The sequence below is a fragment of the Blastomyces dermatitidis genome (assembly GCF_000003525.1).
Source record: "Blastomyces dermatitidis ER-3 genomic scaffold supercont1.5, whole genome shotgun sequence".
NCBI lineage: Eukaryota > Fungi > Ascomycota > Eurotiomycetes > Onygenales > Ajellomycetaceae > Blastomyces > Blastomyces dermatitidis.
In genome coordinates this window covers 409,966-424,136 of record NW_025544778.1, presented here as the reverse complement: position 1 = coordinate 424,136, position 14,171 = coordinate 409,966, and the positions used below count along the sequence as shown (strand labels likewise).

At 48.9% G+C, this 14,171-nt stretch overlaps 6 protein-coding genes across 6 annotated transcripts; 1 reads left to right on the top strand and 5 right to left on the bottom strand.

Annotated features, from left to right (window-relative positions):
* Nucleotides 1–156: 156 nt before the first annotated feature.
* Nucleotides 157–2,053, bottom strand: BDCG_04730 (uncharacterized protein). Its single transcript, XM_045420373.1, has 2 exons — nucleotides 1,769–2,053; nucleotides 157–1,657 (listed from the first exon to the last, which is right to left on the bottom strand). The coding sequence occupies exons 1-2, from the start codon at nucleotides 1,868–1,870 to the stop codon at nucleotides 488–490; spliced, it is 1,272 nt and encodes a 423-aa protein (XP_045276495.1). The 5' UTR covers nucleotides 1,871–2,053; the 3' UTR covers nucleotides 157–487.
* Nucleotides 2,054–2,179: 126 nt separating this feature from the next.
* On the bottom strand, nucleotides 2,180–4,537 carry BDCG_04729 (GMP synthase). The gene is made up of 5 exons (XM_045420372.1): nucleotides 4,404–4,537; nucleotides 4,160–4,344; nucleotides 3,019–4,082; nucleotides 2,667–2,952; nucleotides 2,180–2,585 (listed from the first exon to the last, which is right to left on the bottom strand). The coding sequence occupies exons 1-5, from the start codon at nucleotides 4,460–4,462 to the stop codon at nucleotides 2,548–2,550; spliced, it is 1,632 nt and encodes a 543-aa protein (XP_045276494.1). The 5' UTR covers nucleotides 4,463–4,537; the 3' UTR covers nucleotides 2,180–2,547.
* Nucleotides 4,538–4,658: 121 nt separating this feature from the next.
* Nucleotides 4,659–6,544, bottom strand: BDCG_04728 (PHD domain-containing protein). Its single transcript, XM_045420371.1, has 2 exons — nucleotides 5,941–6,544; nucleotides 4,659–5,852 (listed from the first exon to the last, which is right to left on the bottom strand). Exons 1-2 carry the CDS (start codon nucleotides 6,191–6,193, stop codon nucleotides 4,963–4,965), a joined length of 1,143 nt encoding a protein of 380 aa, XP_045276493.1. The 5' UTR covers nucleotides 6,194–6,544; the 3' UTR covers nucleotides 4,659–4,962.
* A 505-nt stretch (nucleotides 6,545–7,049) lies between these two features.
* Nucleotides 7,050–11,351, top strand: BDCG_04727 (uncharacterized protein). Its single transcript, XM_045420370.1, has 6 exons — nucleotides 7,050–8,049; nucleotides 8,135–8,416; nucleotides 8,493–8,572; nucleotides 8,647–9,008; nucleotides 9,078–9,209; nucleotides 9,310–11,351. The coding sequence occupies exons 1-4, from the start codon at nucleotides 7,668–7,670 to the stop codon at nucleotides 8,971–8,973; spliced, it is 1,071 nt and encodes a 356-aa protein (XP_045276492.1). The 5' UTR covers nucleotides 7,050–7,667; the 3' UTR covers nucleotides 8,974–9,008; nucleotides 9,078–9,209; nucleotides 9,310–11,351.
* BDCG_04726 (endoglucanase) lies at nucleotides 10,101–10,958 on the bottom strand (the record flags this gene model as incomplete). Its single annotated transcript, XM_045420369.1, has 1 exon — nucleotides 10,101–10,958. The coding sequence occupies one exon, from the start codon at nucleotides 10,956–10,958 to the stop codon at nucleotides 10,101–10,103; it is 858 nt and encodes a 285-aa protein (XP_045276491.1).
* Nucleotides 11,352–11,553: 202 nt separating the features above from the next.
* Nucleotides 11,554–13,987, bottom strand: BDCG_04725 (tRNA pseudouridine38/39 synthase; the record flags this gene model as incomplete). The annotated part of the gene is made up of 3 exons (XM_045420368.1): nucleotides 11,554–13,368; nucleotides 13,436–13,676; nucleotides 13,770–13,987. 3 exons carry the CDS (start codon nucleotides 13,985–13,987, stop codon nucleotides 11,554–11,556), a joined length of 2,274 nt encoding a protein of 757 aa, XP_045276490.1.
* Between the last annotated feature and the right edge of the window lie 184 nt (nucleotides 13,988–14,171).

Sequence of the window (14,171 nt, the reverse complement as noted above, 5' to 3'; positions counted from 1 at the left end):
CCAAATCTCACAACAAACAGGGGGGAAAGTTATCAAAAGCAGATATGTTTAATGCATTATTTACCAATATTAGTGCTCGGGAGCTTTGTGCGGGTAGGTACAGGGTCATGCGGCTGACAGGCCATCATCATTAATATGAAACCATCTTAGCGGGTAATGATATTAAAAAAAAAAAAAAAAAAAAAAAAAAAAAAAAAAAAAAAAAAAAAAAAAAACCCATACCATTCACAAGAATAGTGATATGCAAAAAGAGTGGACAAAGAAAACACGTCAGCAAAATTGAATGATATGCCAAACACCTCTTCAACTCCTATCGCCTCGAGTTGCGCCAGAGAGAGCCAATGTCCCCTCCAAAGCATGAAATCCAAGAAAGCAACAAGAAAATAAAAGTCGAAACAAAAAAGCAAAAGGAGAGGCGCTAGTAGTTTAGGTTCGAGAAACGCCTTTATTATGTGATCAAACGCAGTTGGGCCATGCCTCGTATGGTTTAACGAGGTTTGGTTCCCAGTGGTAAGGGTGGAGGCGGGGTTACTTGGGGTGGTCCGTCAACAGGCAGAGCTTGCATGCTCGGCTTCTTTGGTGGGGGAGGAGGAGGAGGAGGTTTGCGATTATTCAAAGCTTCCAGATCAGGTCGGTTGAAAGCATTGGGCGGGTGAGGCGAATTATTGTAGGTGGCGTTCGCATGTGGTGGCGGAGGTTGTGAATCCGGATACGCGGGGGATTTCTGGTCTGCTATAAAACTGTTTATTCGCTTTGAAATACCATACTTTTGATCTATCTGGAGCAGCTTCTTCTTGCCCGAGTCTATCTGGTCACTGTGGCGCTCGCGGAAGTTCCTTGCTGTCGACGCCGCACTCCGCGCATCACTTGCAGATACCGATGTGGGGTCCCGGCTGAATGCGTGAGCAGTTCGTACTGCGTGTTGCTTCTGCTCCATGGTAGTTCCCTCAGCGGGTCCCGCTGCTGCAGGTGAAGTTGAACTTGTAGACGAGGTATTCATTCTAGAAAATAGGTTGTGCAGTTCGCTCTGGGGGCTGTATGGAGACGCGGCTCCCACCGACCTGGAAACTGTTTCCCGTTGACCAGAGTCTGTCTTGTTAATGCCGAGACTTGGGACAGAGACGCCAACATTACCCAGGCGACTAATGGCCCCTTGGTTTACTGGCGATACCAGTCTGTTCGAAGTAGAATCATACGCTGGAGGTGGCGAAGGAGATGGAGATGGATGTGCTGCACCTCGAGGAGGTAACCTAGGAGGCAAGGAAGGTTTTGGTTTAGGGGTTGGTTTTGATCGTAACTCGTCCGCCGATCCGGTTGAAGTGGTGAGCCGCTGAGCAGGAGGAGGGAGAAAATTATCCGTAGATAACCCAGTGGTGTTTGCTCTATATGGCACAGGAGGCGGGGCTTTCTTTGAGCGTTCTGCTTCCTCAGCCTGTCGTTCCCTCTGCTCTCGCTGCCGTAGTGGTTGGACTTCTGAAGCGCGAAGAGGCGCACCCAATCCTGACGTTGGGCTGGAGATCCCGCCACCCCCGCCGTACCTGTTTATGTGTTTGGGCGGGGGAGGGAAGGATGATGGGTCTTTCAGAGAAGCCAGCGGTCGAGCTGAATGTTCAGCACGTCCATCAGAATTACTCTTTCCCTTGCCTACCCATCCGGCCTAGATACATGAGAAAACGGTCAGCCATCACGGTCCCTCCGCTGGTGCGCGCTTGATGAACAGAGGATATCACATCGCGGAAAGCAAAGGCAGAAACAGAAGTAAACGTACGACTTGGTTGATGCCTTTGAAATCACCCCGCCAGCTCTCCTTATTACCATCTTTCCCTTTCGGATGCCACCCATCCTTGACTATTCCTCGTAGTCCGCTCATGTTGACACGCCTAGGGTTCAACCAAGTAGTATTAATCCGGTGATTTAATAGAATAGCGAGCGTGGCGCGTTCAAATATTCCCAGCGATGGTCACTCATAGTTTCCTCTGCAAAAATGATCCAATGCTACCCAAGTGTCGCAAGCGTCCCGTCCTAGTTGTAAGATTTTGAATAGACGACGGACGTGCTGGATGGAAGGAGGCCAAAGACCGGCCAAGCCACATGACTTGCCTGATCTGGAAATTAAATCACGTGAGGCGGATGATACCTAGTATTTCCAGCCGGGGGAAGGAAACCAGAACGACCATAGCTAACTTATCCCCGTATATTTCTTCAAGGTGTAGGTTGTTCAAGCATTCTTCTGCTATTCTCAACACGCCAGAATTCCATTCTCCAATATTAAACTATAGCAAAAATATCGCCGTTGAAACAGCTCTGCCTTCTAGACAGAATTGAAAAAAGTTACCCCAAGAACGCCAATTACATCTATCCTCCCAGTTTTTATTTTTAGAAGCAAAACCCCAAGGGAAAGTAAATTTCATGAAAGCTAAACATTATCGTTGTTTTGTGATGTGCCCTCATAAAAATATCAATTACAGACGTAACTGCCAGGCGCTTGGTTTTCTCGTAATTTGTGAACCCAGTGTTACGCCTTAACTATTCGTCCCAGATCAATAATTACTCCATCTCAATCGTTCCAGGGGGTTTGCTCGTGACTGTGAATAGTAAGTAAGATGCCCAATCTTCATGAACAGCGGGGGTCGAGATGGGAAAACCAAGTAAAAACATAAACTTACTGTCGTAGACGACGCGGCACACTCCCTGCACTTCATTCACGATCCTCCTGCTGACCGTCTTTAAAAACTCCCCGTCAAACGGATACCAGTCTGCGGTCATGAAATCCGTGGTCTCCACAGCCCGAAGAGCAATGACTTGGTCATGGACTCGCTGGTCTCCCATTACGCCAACTGCCTTGACCGGCAAAAGGGCTGCAAATGCCTGGCTGATTTTCCGGTACAGCCCGGCTGCTTTGATCTCTTCAATGAAGATGTGGTCGGCCTCCCGGGCAATGCGGACTTGTTCCTGTTGAAGTTTATTAGTCAAAAGATCATCTCCCACCGACAGAATAGTATGAACAAGGACACGTACTGGGGTCACTTCTCCAAGGATCCGAATGGCGATGCCAGGACCGGGGAATGGATGGCGCCAGACAAGCTCCTCTGGAATGCCAAGCTGCTTGCCCAACTCACGGACTTCGTCCTTGAAAAGTTCGCGGAGGGGCTCGATGAGCTTCAAATGCATGCCTTCCAAAAGGCCACCGACATTGTGGTGAGTTTTGATGGTTGCGCTGGGCCCCTTGAACGAAATACTTTCAATGACATCGGGATATAGGGTACCCTGAAGAAGCCATTCGATCTCACCCTCATTGGGTGATCCCTGCGCGGCCGCCGCGATCTTCTTGGCCTCTTCTTGGAAGACTTCGATAAATGTGTTGCCGATGACCTTTCTCTTCTTCTCGGGATCATCCGTAATTCCCTTCAGCTTGCTAAGGAACCTCTCACTGGCATCAACCACAGTGAGATTGACGCCAAGGTGTTTGGTTAGAGTCTCCTTAACGATTGCGGCCTCGTTCAAACGAAGCACACCATTGTCGACGAGAACGGCATGGAATCGATTGCCAATTGCTTTTTGCATCAACTTTGCGGCAACTGTAGAATCGACACCTCCACTGACAGCTCCGATGACTTGGCCTTTCTCCCCGACCAATTTTCTAATGCGGTCGATTTCTTGGCTCACAAATTCGCCCATGGTCCAGTTTTGTGCCGCCTTCGCAATTCCAACGGCGAAGTTTCGAAGAATATCCTTTCCACAAGGTGTGTGCGTAAGCTCTGGATGGAATTGAATGCCGTAAAAGGGTTTTTCCGTGTGCGAGATTCCAGCAAAAGGCGCATTGGCCGTTGTGGCGATGGTGACGAAATTCTCAGGCAACTTAGATAGTTTGTCTCCATGCGACATCCATACCACGAGGTCTCCCTCAAGCCCCTCGAACAATTTATCAATATGCGCCGACTGGCTGGGATGACGTGCCACATTCAGGTTCGCATGTCCGTACTCCCGCTTGTCCCCGGCAGAGACGTTCTTGCCGTGGTTCCACGCGATCATTTGTAAACCGTAGCAGATGCCTAGGACGGGGACTCCTAGGTCGAATACAGCTGCAGGCAGGTAGGCCATGTCAGTTCGTGCTTTGTAGCAACAATTCCTCAACGACAGGGCCACAGGAAAGGGTTACCTGGATCCACATGTGGGGCGTCTGGTGCATAGACGGAGTATGGACTCCCCGACATAATAATACCCTTTGGCTTCCATGACAGATCGGCAATCCTCTGAGTACATGGGAGCATCTCAGAGTAGATGTTAAGCTCGCGAAGTCGCCTCGTTATAAGGTGCGAGTACTGCGAGCCAAAGTCGAGGACCCTGATGGGTTCAGGCGGTTAGCACATCGCTATAACATTTGCGTGCATTGCAGAACTCACAAAATGGTGTCGAAAGCCATATGGGGCTCGGAGACTGGCCCGTCAGCTGGAGTAGCCATTGTAAATATATATACAGCGAGAATTGGGAGTGGTTTTGGCGGGATTGACTCCGAAGAAGAGAAAGGGAAGCAAATTTTTTGTGAAAGTTGGTGAGGGGCGGAAAAATTATATGAGGGGGAATGCTGACTCATGCGATAAGCCTAGGCCCTTAGAGTGCTCAACACAAAGGAATACTGTACGTTCTAGAACAGTAGTATACGGAGTATTTCCCATCCATATGTAGATCAGATATATTCTTCGCCGATTAGAACTTCTCGTAGATTTAATAAATACACATTAAGGGAATACGTGCGCTGTTGTGGTGGATAAACAGAGAATTCCCTGCCAAAAGCTGCTACTTTGTCCGGACAAACATGAGAATGCAACACCAACACCAAATACCACGGAGAAAAATATAAAATTATAGCCCAATGAAAAACACACCCCAACGCCAAAAGCTACTGATAAGTGATATGAGCAAAATGGTATTTCACACAGGACCACCAGGTCGTCGTTGAGGTCAGGCACTGCCGTTCATAAAATCACGAAGCTTCCGTTTCCACTCCTCCAACTCCCGCGAACGATCAGTCCTCGACAGCTCTTCCAGCTGAACTTTGAGTCTGTTGTTCTCCTCCGCAAGCCGGGCATTGGCCTGCCGCTCCATGCACAACTGGTTCTGTAGGCATTTGACCTCGGGCATGTATTTTGCTGCAACCTCCTGCCGAGAGAGGACAACCCGTCCATTCGCAATATTCAATTCTTGTTCCAGTAAACTGACCCGCGCCTGCAGATCCCCCATTCGGGACTGAAGTTCCACCCCCATCTCAAGTTCGCGGTATATCGTCGAAAGCGCATCGTCGACTTCGTTAGAGACGGTTTGGTATCTTGAGCGTCGGGGGGCCGCTCCTCCTGATGCCGAAAGCGCGGAGCAATCCGAGCGCCGGTGGTCCGCAGCGTCTTGTACTGTGGCAGACTGGTAAGGGCCGTGTTGGTAGGGAGCATCTAGTCCACTTTCCTGAGACGTGCATAGGTTCTTCATGCATTCGTCTGCGCTTCTCGACGAAGATACAGCCGTGGTAGAGGTAGTGGTGGCAGACTCGCACGATACCGTGTACCTTTCGCAAGTTGCAGAATAACGGCTCGTGGCACTGGCTGCCGGGCATGAAGGCTTTGGGCTGAACTCGCTTTTCCTCGGTGAAGAGGCGGCGGATAATGGGATGATGTGTGTTGGGGGATTAGTATGCCAGTTTTTCTCAACACAGACCGGGCAATGGAATGGAGACGGCACGTCTGAGTCTCTCCGTGGCGGAACCAGACAAATGGCATGGGATGAACGCATGCATGTTTTGCACCCAAAGAGATTATTTTCCAGTTTGCAGACATAGCAAGTCTTCATGTTCGGGTCTCCCACTGATAAGTATATGTCAGCGCCAAATGCTAACTTTTAAAAGACGTCATGTCAAGGAGTAATAAATGCGCATAACCCGCAGGTACTAACTTCGCCAGTCGCGTGTCCCTAGAGTGTGCTCTGATACCAGCTTCGGGCGTCCATATTTGTCCTTGCCAACCCACATAAGAGTTAAATCAGACGCACTCTTCAAAGCATCGGATCCTTTGCCACGTCCGACGTTCTGTATCTCCGTCTGATCGCAAAACGGATGATTTCTTTGTCTCTTCGAGTCGGGTTGCGGGTTATCCTCATTCCCCCAGTCTCGTTTTCCAGTGCAATACTCTGACGCAGAAGACTCCATCGGTATATATGCAGATGGTGGCGGTATCGGGATGCATTGTGCGCAATTCCAGCATGCGTTGGCATCATTCTACCTGACGCCATATCCCATCCTCCGCCGTCGTATGCGCGCGCAGCATTTCGAGCGTCCGCCTGTCATGGATTAATAATGTAGCGCGCTTGATCTCAGCCATCCATCCGCCGTCCTTCTTAGTCTGTCCTTAACGTTACCTACGCAGCGTAGGTAGGTTAACGTGTAACTAGTTAGTTAAGTTAGTCCCGCTGATTAGCTAACTAACTAACTAGTTAACGTTAGTTAATGTTGGGGGGTCCCGGGAGTTGATCGGCCCTTCTACCAGCAGTGCGCTGGTAGAAGGGCCGACCAACCGCGGGACCCCCAACACCCCCCCTCGGACCAGCTATCACAGAGTACAGTACTTCCCCTCAGTGGCTCCCTTCAGTGGCCTCCCCACAATGGCTCCTTTTTAATAATGGACTGGACCACTCAGTCCTAGGGCTCAAAGGGACTTCTAGGGCACACTCCTGGGATGTCTCTTGGCACTGTTAAAATGTCCAGGGTATTTGTTAGGAATTTTTAAGTCCATTCTGGGATCAAACCCATGCATGTTGACCACAGCGGGGCTCACGCTCAACGGTCTCATAACCTGTAGGCTACTGGGGCAAAAGAGCTCAATCACCACCAGCGCACTGCTGGTAGAAGGGCCGACCAACCGCGGGACCCCCAACACAGTTAACCTAACTAACTAGCTTAACTGACTTACTAATCAACAAGTGGTCGTGGTCATGTGACAGCCGCTAGCCCTAGTTACTTTTTATCAACTTGAGGTTATTTCTTTCAGATAGACGTACCTCCTTCATAGCCTTTGCCCTTTTCTATTCATTTGTGTAACTACTGACAAATCTTCAAATTTGTTTGGCAATGGACGGGCAGACGGGGTGCTTGTATTGTGCTGGGTTTTCCCTGGTTCTTATCAATCTCCCTCAACTGCTTTGACTCGGTAACTGCCTCTGTCGTTATCCTGGCATCCCAGCATTGTATAGGATCTTGCCGGAGACTAAGTCTCTTCAGAGCCATATAGCCGCCAAAAAAGGATAAATTCTTTTTTGGCATAATGTATTTTCCTTTGGATTCCCGTTTGAGCCTCACTTTTTCCAAATTATGTACCGGAAGAATACTCTTCTTACATCAAGGCCTTACAATGTCAGAGCTTGCTGAAACACCAGTCAATACGTTAATAAAAGTGTAGTCAAGGCAGCCTTGACTACACTTGGTTTTACTCTGGTGGGTCAAGCCGGAACGCTATCGTTTCACCTTTTTTGTCCCTATATAAACCACGGCGGAGCGCCTTTATTGGTGGGGGTCTTGTTCTCTGACATCAAGCTTCCTCTTACCTGCTCCCAGCGAAATCTGTATACATATCCATATACATTTACGTGGCCCTCCAATATACCCTCCAGTAAAAGGTAACCAAAAAATGACAGCCCAAAAACGCAGGCGTTCATCAATCGAAAACCTAGAACGAGCCATGAAAAATATAAAATTATCTCCACTGACAACAGGGGACCATGAGATCCCAGCGGCCTACAACTCTAGAGTTGATGATTCCTCTGTTGAGATGCAAAAGGTGCAACGTCTTCCTAACCCAGGCGTCAGCCTTGAAACAGAAGCAGAAATGACAACAACCAATTGCAACCTTTCGGCCGCGGAGGAGTTGGAAAATAATAAAGGTGAAATGGAGGTTTCCGAGCCGACAACACCGCAGTTCGTGATCCCAGAAACTTGCAAAGCTGGAGTTGTTGTTAACCGAGGTGAAAACTACTCCATCGAGATCAAGGACGTGAAAGTTCCTGAGCCAGGTGCGTTGCCCTTTAGTGTAATGTACATGTATCAGGGAAAGGAAACCTGACTTATGCTTACCTGTCTATGTTTTAATCTTCGTAGGAGCGGACGAAGTCTTAGTCAAGATCAAATTGTTCCGTGTCTGCTCCGGCGATATCCATTGCCTGAAGGGGAGGGCTGCCTTGGTCCACAACGCTGACAATGGCGTGGAGTCGGCAGGACACGAAGGTGTCGGTGTGGTGGTAAAGATTGGGTCTCACTTGAAGGGTATCAAACTTGGAGCCCGGGTGGGAATCGGCCTCCTCTGGCGATATAACTACTGGGGTACAAATGATCGGAGTAAACGACGCGAATCTATTCTTCTAACTGGAATAGATGTGCCAGGTAGGTGTCTTCTATTCATTTTCACTTTAATTTTAACAAAGATACCCGGAGATTAACGTTTGTTCTGTATCCACAGGCACATTTCAGCAGTACATAACTCTCCCCGGGAGCTCCATAATCTGGATTCCAGATGGGGTGTCCGACGAAACTGCCGCAGTAAGTAACTCTGTCCTCGCTCGCATTCCACCATAACGTTTACCCATGAAGCTCTGGACTGAAATGATTTAAAGTGCTTAATGTGCTGCGGCGGTCCGATATACGAAGCCTTGCACAGGTCGGGCTACTCCAAAGGAGATTGGGCTTTAATCGCTACCGGCACTATCGCCCAAAAGATCCTGGCCGCCCAAATCGCGAATGCCAAGGGATTAAGACCTATTGTATTCGCTGACCATAGCCAGAAAGACTTGTGTCTCAAAATGGGGGTCAAGTACTTCGTGGCTAAGGGATCAGAACAGAACAACAAAATCTTGGAGCTAATTGGCGTTGACGACCAGTATAAGTCGTATTCCTTGCACGCACATGGCTCAAAGATGGACAATCATCTACGCGGTACCTAAGCGTGGCGGCCCCGTGACTGTCCCAGTTCATCTTTGTAAGTGACCGTCGTTCAAATATGCAGTTTATTAGTGGCTGTTGCTAACAGTGAACCTGTCTGTTGAAGTCGATAACCCATGGAGGCTCGGGGGTTTACCTCGCGACGCAACGTGATGACGACGAACCCCCTCCGTACATGTACAATATGATTTTGGCGACCATATACTATACAAACAAAGTCCTCAGGTTAGTAGCAAAGGTAAGGCCACTTCATCCTGCTTTTTCTCTTTTTATCCTTCCCAGTGTATCAACCAGACAGCTAGCTAACAATACCTCTTTTTTCAAACGCCATAATTTAGAAACTTGTGACCGCCGCGTACAAAAAGCGGCCTTTCGACGAACTACCAAAAGCCATTCGCGATGTGGAATCTCAGCAGGTGCAGGAGTGTGTACTCTTGGATTTTGATATGTGATTCCATTCACCCGCTTAACTAGATTCACGCGAGTCACTTTCAGGCGCTCCTACTTCCCCAGAGTTGATTTTTGGTTACCACGAAAGCCGCCAGGGGGTCCGTATTTCAGTGGCAGTTCAGATCATTTTGAAGTCAGCTCTATTATCTTGACGATATATGCCCTCGGGGATTTCCAGGTTTCAACAGATTCAAACATTTTGTCAAATTGCCTTTCTTTGATGTAAGATTCAAGAATAAGTTGCACAATATAATCTGCTTAATATCAACTTTGCAAATCCATAGGTTAGCTGCAAGCTATGTTAATCAAGTGGAATTCCGTTAATGAAGTGATGTTCTTTATCTCCTCCTTTGGTGTCTAGAACCAATTTTCACCTTTTTCATCGCTATTAAATGGAGCAGCGCATGTTAAATACCGAGTGAGTGCTCCTTAAACATCTTAAATCGAGCTATGAAATCGCTGCATATCGCCTTCAAGTCTACCTACATATACACGTTTAGGCATGAACTCGTGAACACATTAATCATTGGGGAAAAGCCGCATCCACAAGAAGCAAAGGCAGGGACATCAAAGAGAATCTGAATGAACAATATCCAGCAAATAAAATCCGAAACACCACCCCTCCTCCCAAAAAGCCCACAGTGAACCAACCAACAACCAACACCACACAACCAACTAGTTAACACTTATCCACCGGCTCTGGCAACTTCAGCTCATACTCACCGTCACCTTCCGCCACATCGGGTCCGGGATTCGGATACTTGAGCTCGAAATCCGTCTCGGGCGTCTGGCACCCGTTATCTAGATTCGCGAACAGGAAGCTCGGGCGTTCGTTAAAAGACACTGTTTCCGGTCCGGTTGCTGTGCTACTATTGTTGGCGCTGCTGTTGGCGGTAGAATTGCCAGATGCACAACCGCCGCCACATGTGCATACACATTCGCCTGCATCCCGACGGCTGTGCTCGTTACTATTCCCCCAGTCTGAACGCACCGTCGCAACAGCCGGCTGTTCCCCCGCCGCCCCGGTAATCTCCACAGCTGCACAAAGCATATTAAATTCCCGCTCCCGGTTAATCCATGTCCACGCGAACACCTGCACGCCAACAGGCGTATCCCCGGGAACTCTAAAGTCAAACGTCTGCTTCGTCGGGTCCGTCCCGCCATGCCGGTGCGGGCAATTGCCTTCCAAACTCTTCACTACTTTCCACGTCGCGCCCTTGTCGGTGCTGAATCCTACCTGGCATGAGCCGCCGTAGTGGTTCCCTGAGCCTGTGAGACTGAAGTTTTGCACGGATCCCGCTGGCCAGGATGCAACGGGCTGGCCTTGTGGGGTGTCCAAGTGATCGAGATAGCCCTTGCAGGGGAAGGGAGTGCTGCGGCCGCAGCAGTTATAGGGATAGTCGAGGTAGGGGTCCGGTGGAGTGGTTACGTGCGGGTTGTTGGCAGCCCCGAAGGGTGGTGGGTTATATAGTTGCATATGAGCCCGCACAAGAGTGGCTAGGCCGATGATGCGGAAGGTGATGATCGATGAGAGCATCCTCCCGCTCGATCTATTGTTTGACTTGGCTGTCTATGCCTTGAAGCTTGTTTTTGAGAGAAAATGCAAGGCAGTGAGTGGTAACAAAAAAGGGCTTTGTATGTATCGCGTTAGAGATGCGGTGTTATGGCTTTACTTCAGAGAGCTGAGGCTGCAGAAGGCTAACGTAGATGAGGTGTTTTGGAAAACGGATAAAGTATGAACATACAAAGAGGATCGATCTCTGAAGAACCTTGGAAAATGAAGACAGAAGTTTCAGTTTAATATTTCTTTTGTTTATTCACCAGAAGGCCAATAAACAATAGAGTCTCGACAAAGTGAATGAAACAGTTACCCCTGAAACTCCGGCCTGAATGTCAATAGAAGCAGCACCTTGAAACACGCGACATATATGCAGAAAAATACATTAACAATGTATGTATATATCTTAATATCATATGTAGTTTCATCAACACTTGCTCATTAGTGAATGTATAAATGATCAAATGTTAGATGTGGGGAAATAAATATCAGCAGCATTCTCAGCGCGCGCTGTCTATATATATATATATATATATATAAACTAACATACCATCTACCTATCGATTTTCCATGCTTATCTTCCTCCGAAATCGGGCTTGTAGGTCTTGACGCCGCCATCTTTCATCAACTCGCGTAGAGCCATGGTCGCATACTGGCTAGATCCCAACTGTAATTTTATAATCACTGCCAATTTATCAGCAGCCTCTTTGTCTGCTGGTCCTGCAATCTCTTCGTGGCCATTCCAAGACTCCTTAAGCCGATCAAGATCCGTCTGTACAAACTGCTCATCATCCTTCGTATACGCCTTCACCTCGAACGAATACGCCTCACCAGGTTTGCTAAGCAGCTTCCGATACCCACCGCTCAAACTGATATCCTTCCAGCTCCTTCGCATATCGAAGGGGTCTAGCTTACCGCCCCGCTCACTACCCATGAACTGCTTGTAGAAGGTTGTCATCTCGTTGTCCGGATACAAGATGTCAAAGCCCGGCAGCGGCAAGACGATGTCGAAAATGGTATATCTCCCACTAGCAGCCTCTTCCGCAGTCAAGGCCCGCGCACGCTCGAACATCTCGTCGGCCGCGTTGGCACCATCGCCCGCGTCAGGTAGCACGACCACGTCACCATCTGCATCAAATTCTTCAACTACAGCAGCTGCACCCACCCCGTCTTTTTCTTTGAAGTCGTTGATGAGCACGAGGTCGCCGGCGACTACCTTATCGCCGTACAACCGCCAGCGATGGCTCGCCGCAAAATTCCACACAAGTGATTGGTATGCGTGAACGTACATAAGACGGAGGCCGCGCGGGATGGTTCCCAGCGCACCAAAATAGTCATTTTTATTACGGCCCAGGTGTCTGATGATATTAGACTCGGCGGAAAATTTGCGAGGGAGCTTATCAAGTGCTGGGTTGGATTTCCCGGTTGTCTGAAAGATGTGAATCCCCTCTGCGCGCGCGATGTCGTCGGCGCTGATGAGCGTTTTCGACCCCTGTGCATTGGCTTGTGTCTGGGACTGTGACGCTGCGAGGGCCTGTGGATTAAAATGTAATATGCACTCGCAGGCACCCTTGAAGTCACCCTGCAGCATCTTCAGTCCCACAGTATCAGTCCGGGTGGAGAAAGTCCCAAAACGCTGCAGGCCGTAGTAGTTGAAGTAACCCCGTTCCCGAAGGTCTCGAAGAGACTGGGATACAATCTTAGTAGCCTTTGAAACTGCATTGGGCAACCCCTCTTCTTTCAGGTCAAAGGGAAATTGACAGTCGCGAAGAGTGATTATAAATTCGTTCCCGTTCAAGTCGCCAAGTTCAAGGCGATTTGTGCGGTACTCGAAGTCACCAACGGCTGCGTTCCGCAGCGATTTGCCAACGTTCAGCAATCGGTCCGCATATATGCGATAGGCACTGGCACGCTGGACGGTTACCCCACGTCTATCCTTGGTCCCAGCAAATCCGAACTGCTTTGCATTCATTTTCATCTGACGAGCTAGAAACGTCACGACTTCCATGGTATCCTTGTTCTCCTTGTAGATAGTGAAATGCAAGTGCTCCCCGCCTAACTCGCTCCAACCCAATTTCCCCCGGAGGGGATCCCTTCCACCCCTACCGCCACGCGACTGGACACCCTTGCGCGATACGGGAATCGCAGTTATTACCATGGCGCCATCGTTGTCCGTAGTCGATTCTAGGCGAGAGGCGAATATGCGACGGATAGCTTGGTGTATTTTTGTACGGAGGTCCTTGTCTGTAATTACATCCGACTTTACACGGCCAATATCACTTGCTTTGGCCGTGGGTTGGGAGAGAGCGCGACTGTGTAAGAGAATGATTTGCTGAGCGGTTTCGGTGCCGAAATATTCTTCAAGGAGTTTCCTGTCCTCATCCGATAGCTAGAGAGTAGGAATGTTAAATATTTTGCGATAACAGGAACTTTAATTTGAATTTACATATCCTCACCTCAAATGTGGGTTTCTCCGGAGCAGTTGCCTCTGGAGCGCCTGTTCCCACAGTCTCTTTCTTGCCATCCTCTGTTCCTCTAGCAGCTTCTTTGTTCTGAGTGTTTTCAGATGCAGCGGTGGTGGGTTTTGGAGGCTCTGAACTAGCAGTGGCAGTTTTGAAAGACTGGGGCAGATCGAGATTTTCTAAGTGCAGAACCTTGCCTGATGGGAGAATTTCATTGACCAGGAAGTCAGTATACCTGCAAATTAACAAGACGAACCAATTAGCGCTCCTCATGTAAGAGTTGATTACAAGTTTTTGTTGCAGAGGGAATTCGAAATTGAAGGTATACCTTTTCTTCAATATGCCCGAAAAACCAGGGAGATGCGGGCTGACAAAATCGGTGATGCCGACCTCCGCCTCTTTCAGCGCCTGGACATCCTTACTGTCCAATGCGGCGGGAGACTGCAATGCAGAAACAGGGGCAATTGGAGAATTGGAATCCGCATCGTTTGAGATTTTCACGCGTTTGCGGGGGAATTCTTCTTCGTCTGGGATTTCTCGACCCATGACTACGCGTGCGACTGCCGCAGATCGCAACCGCTGGCTGTTGTGGGAGGAGAAGGATTGAGAGCTGCGTGATAGAAGGAATATATACGGAATTCGCGTGCTAGTCTGTATAGTAGCTAAATGGAACCTCGATGAGGCCAAAATGCGGGGGAAGTTGTTCATCAACGAGGGGTTCAATAATGAT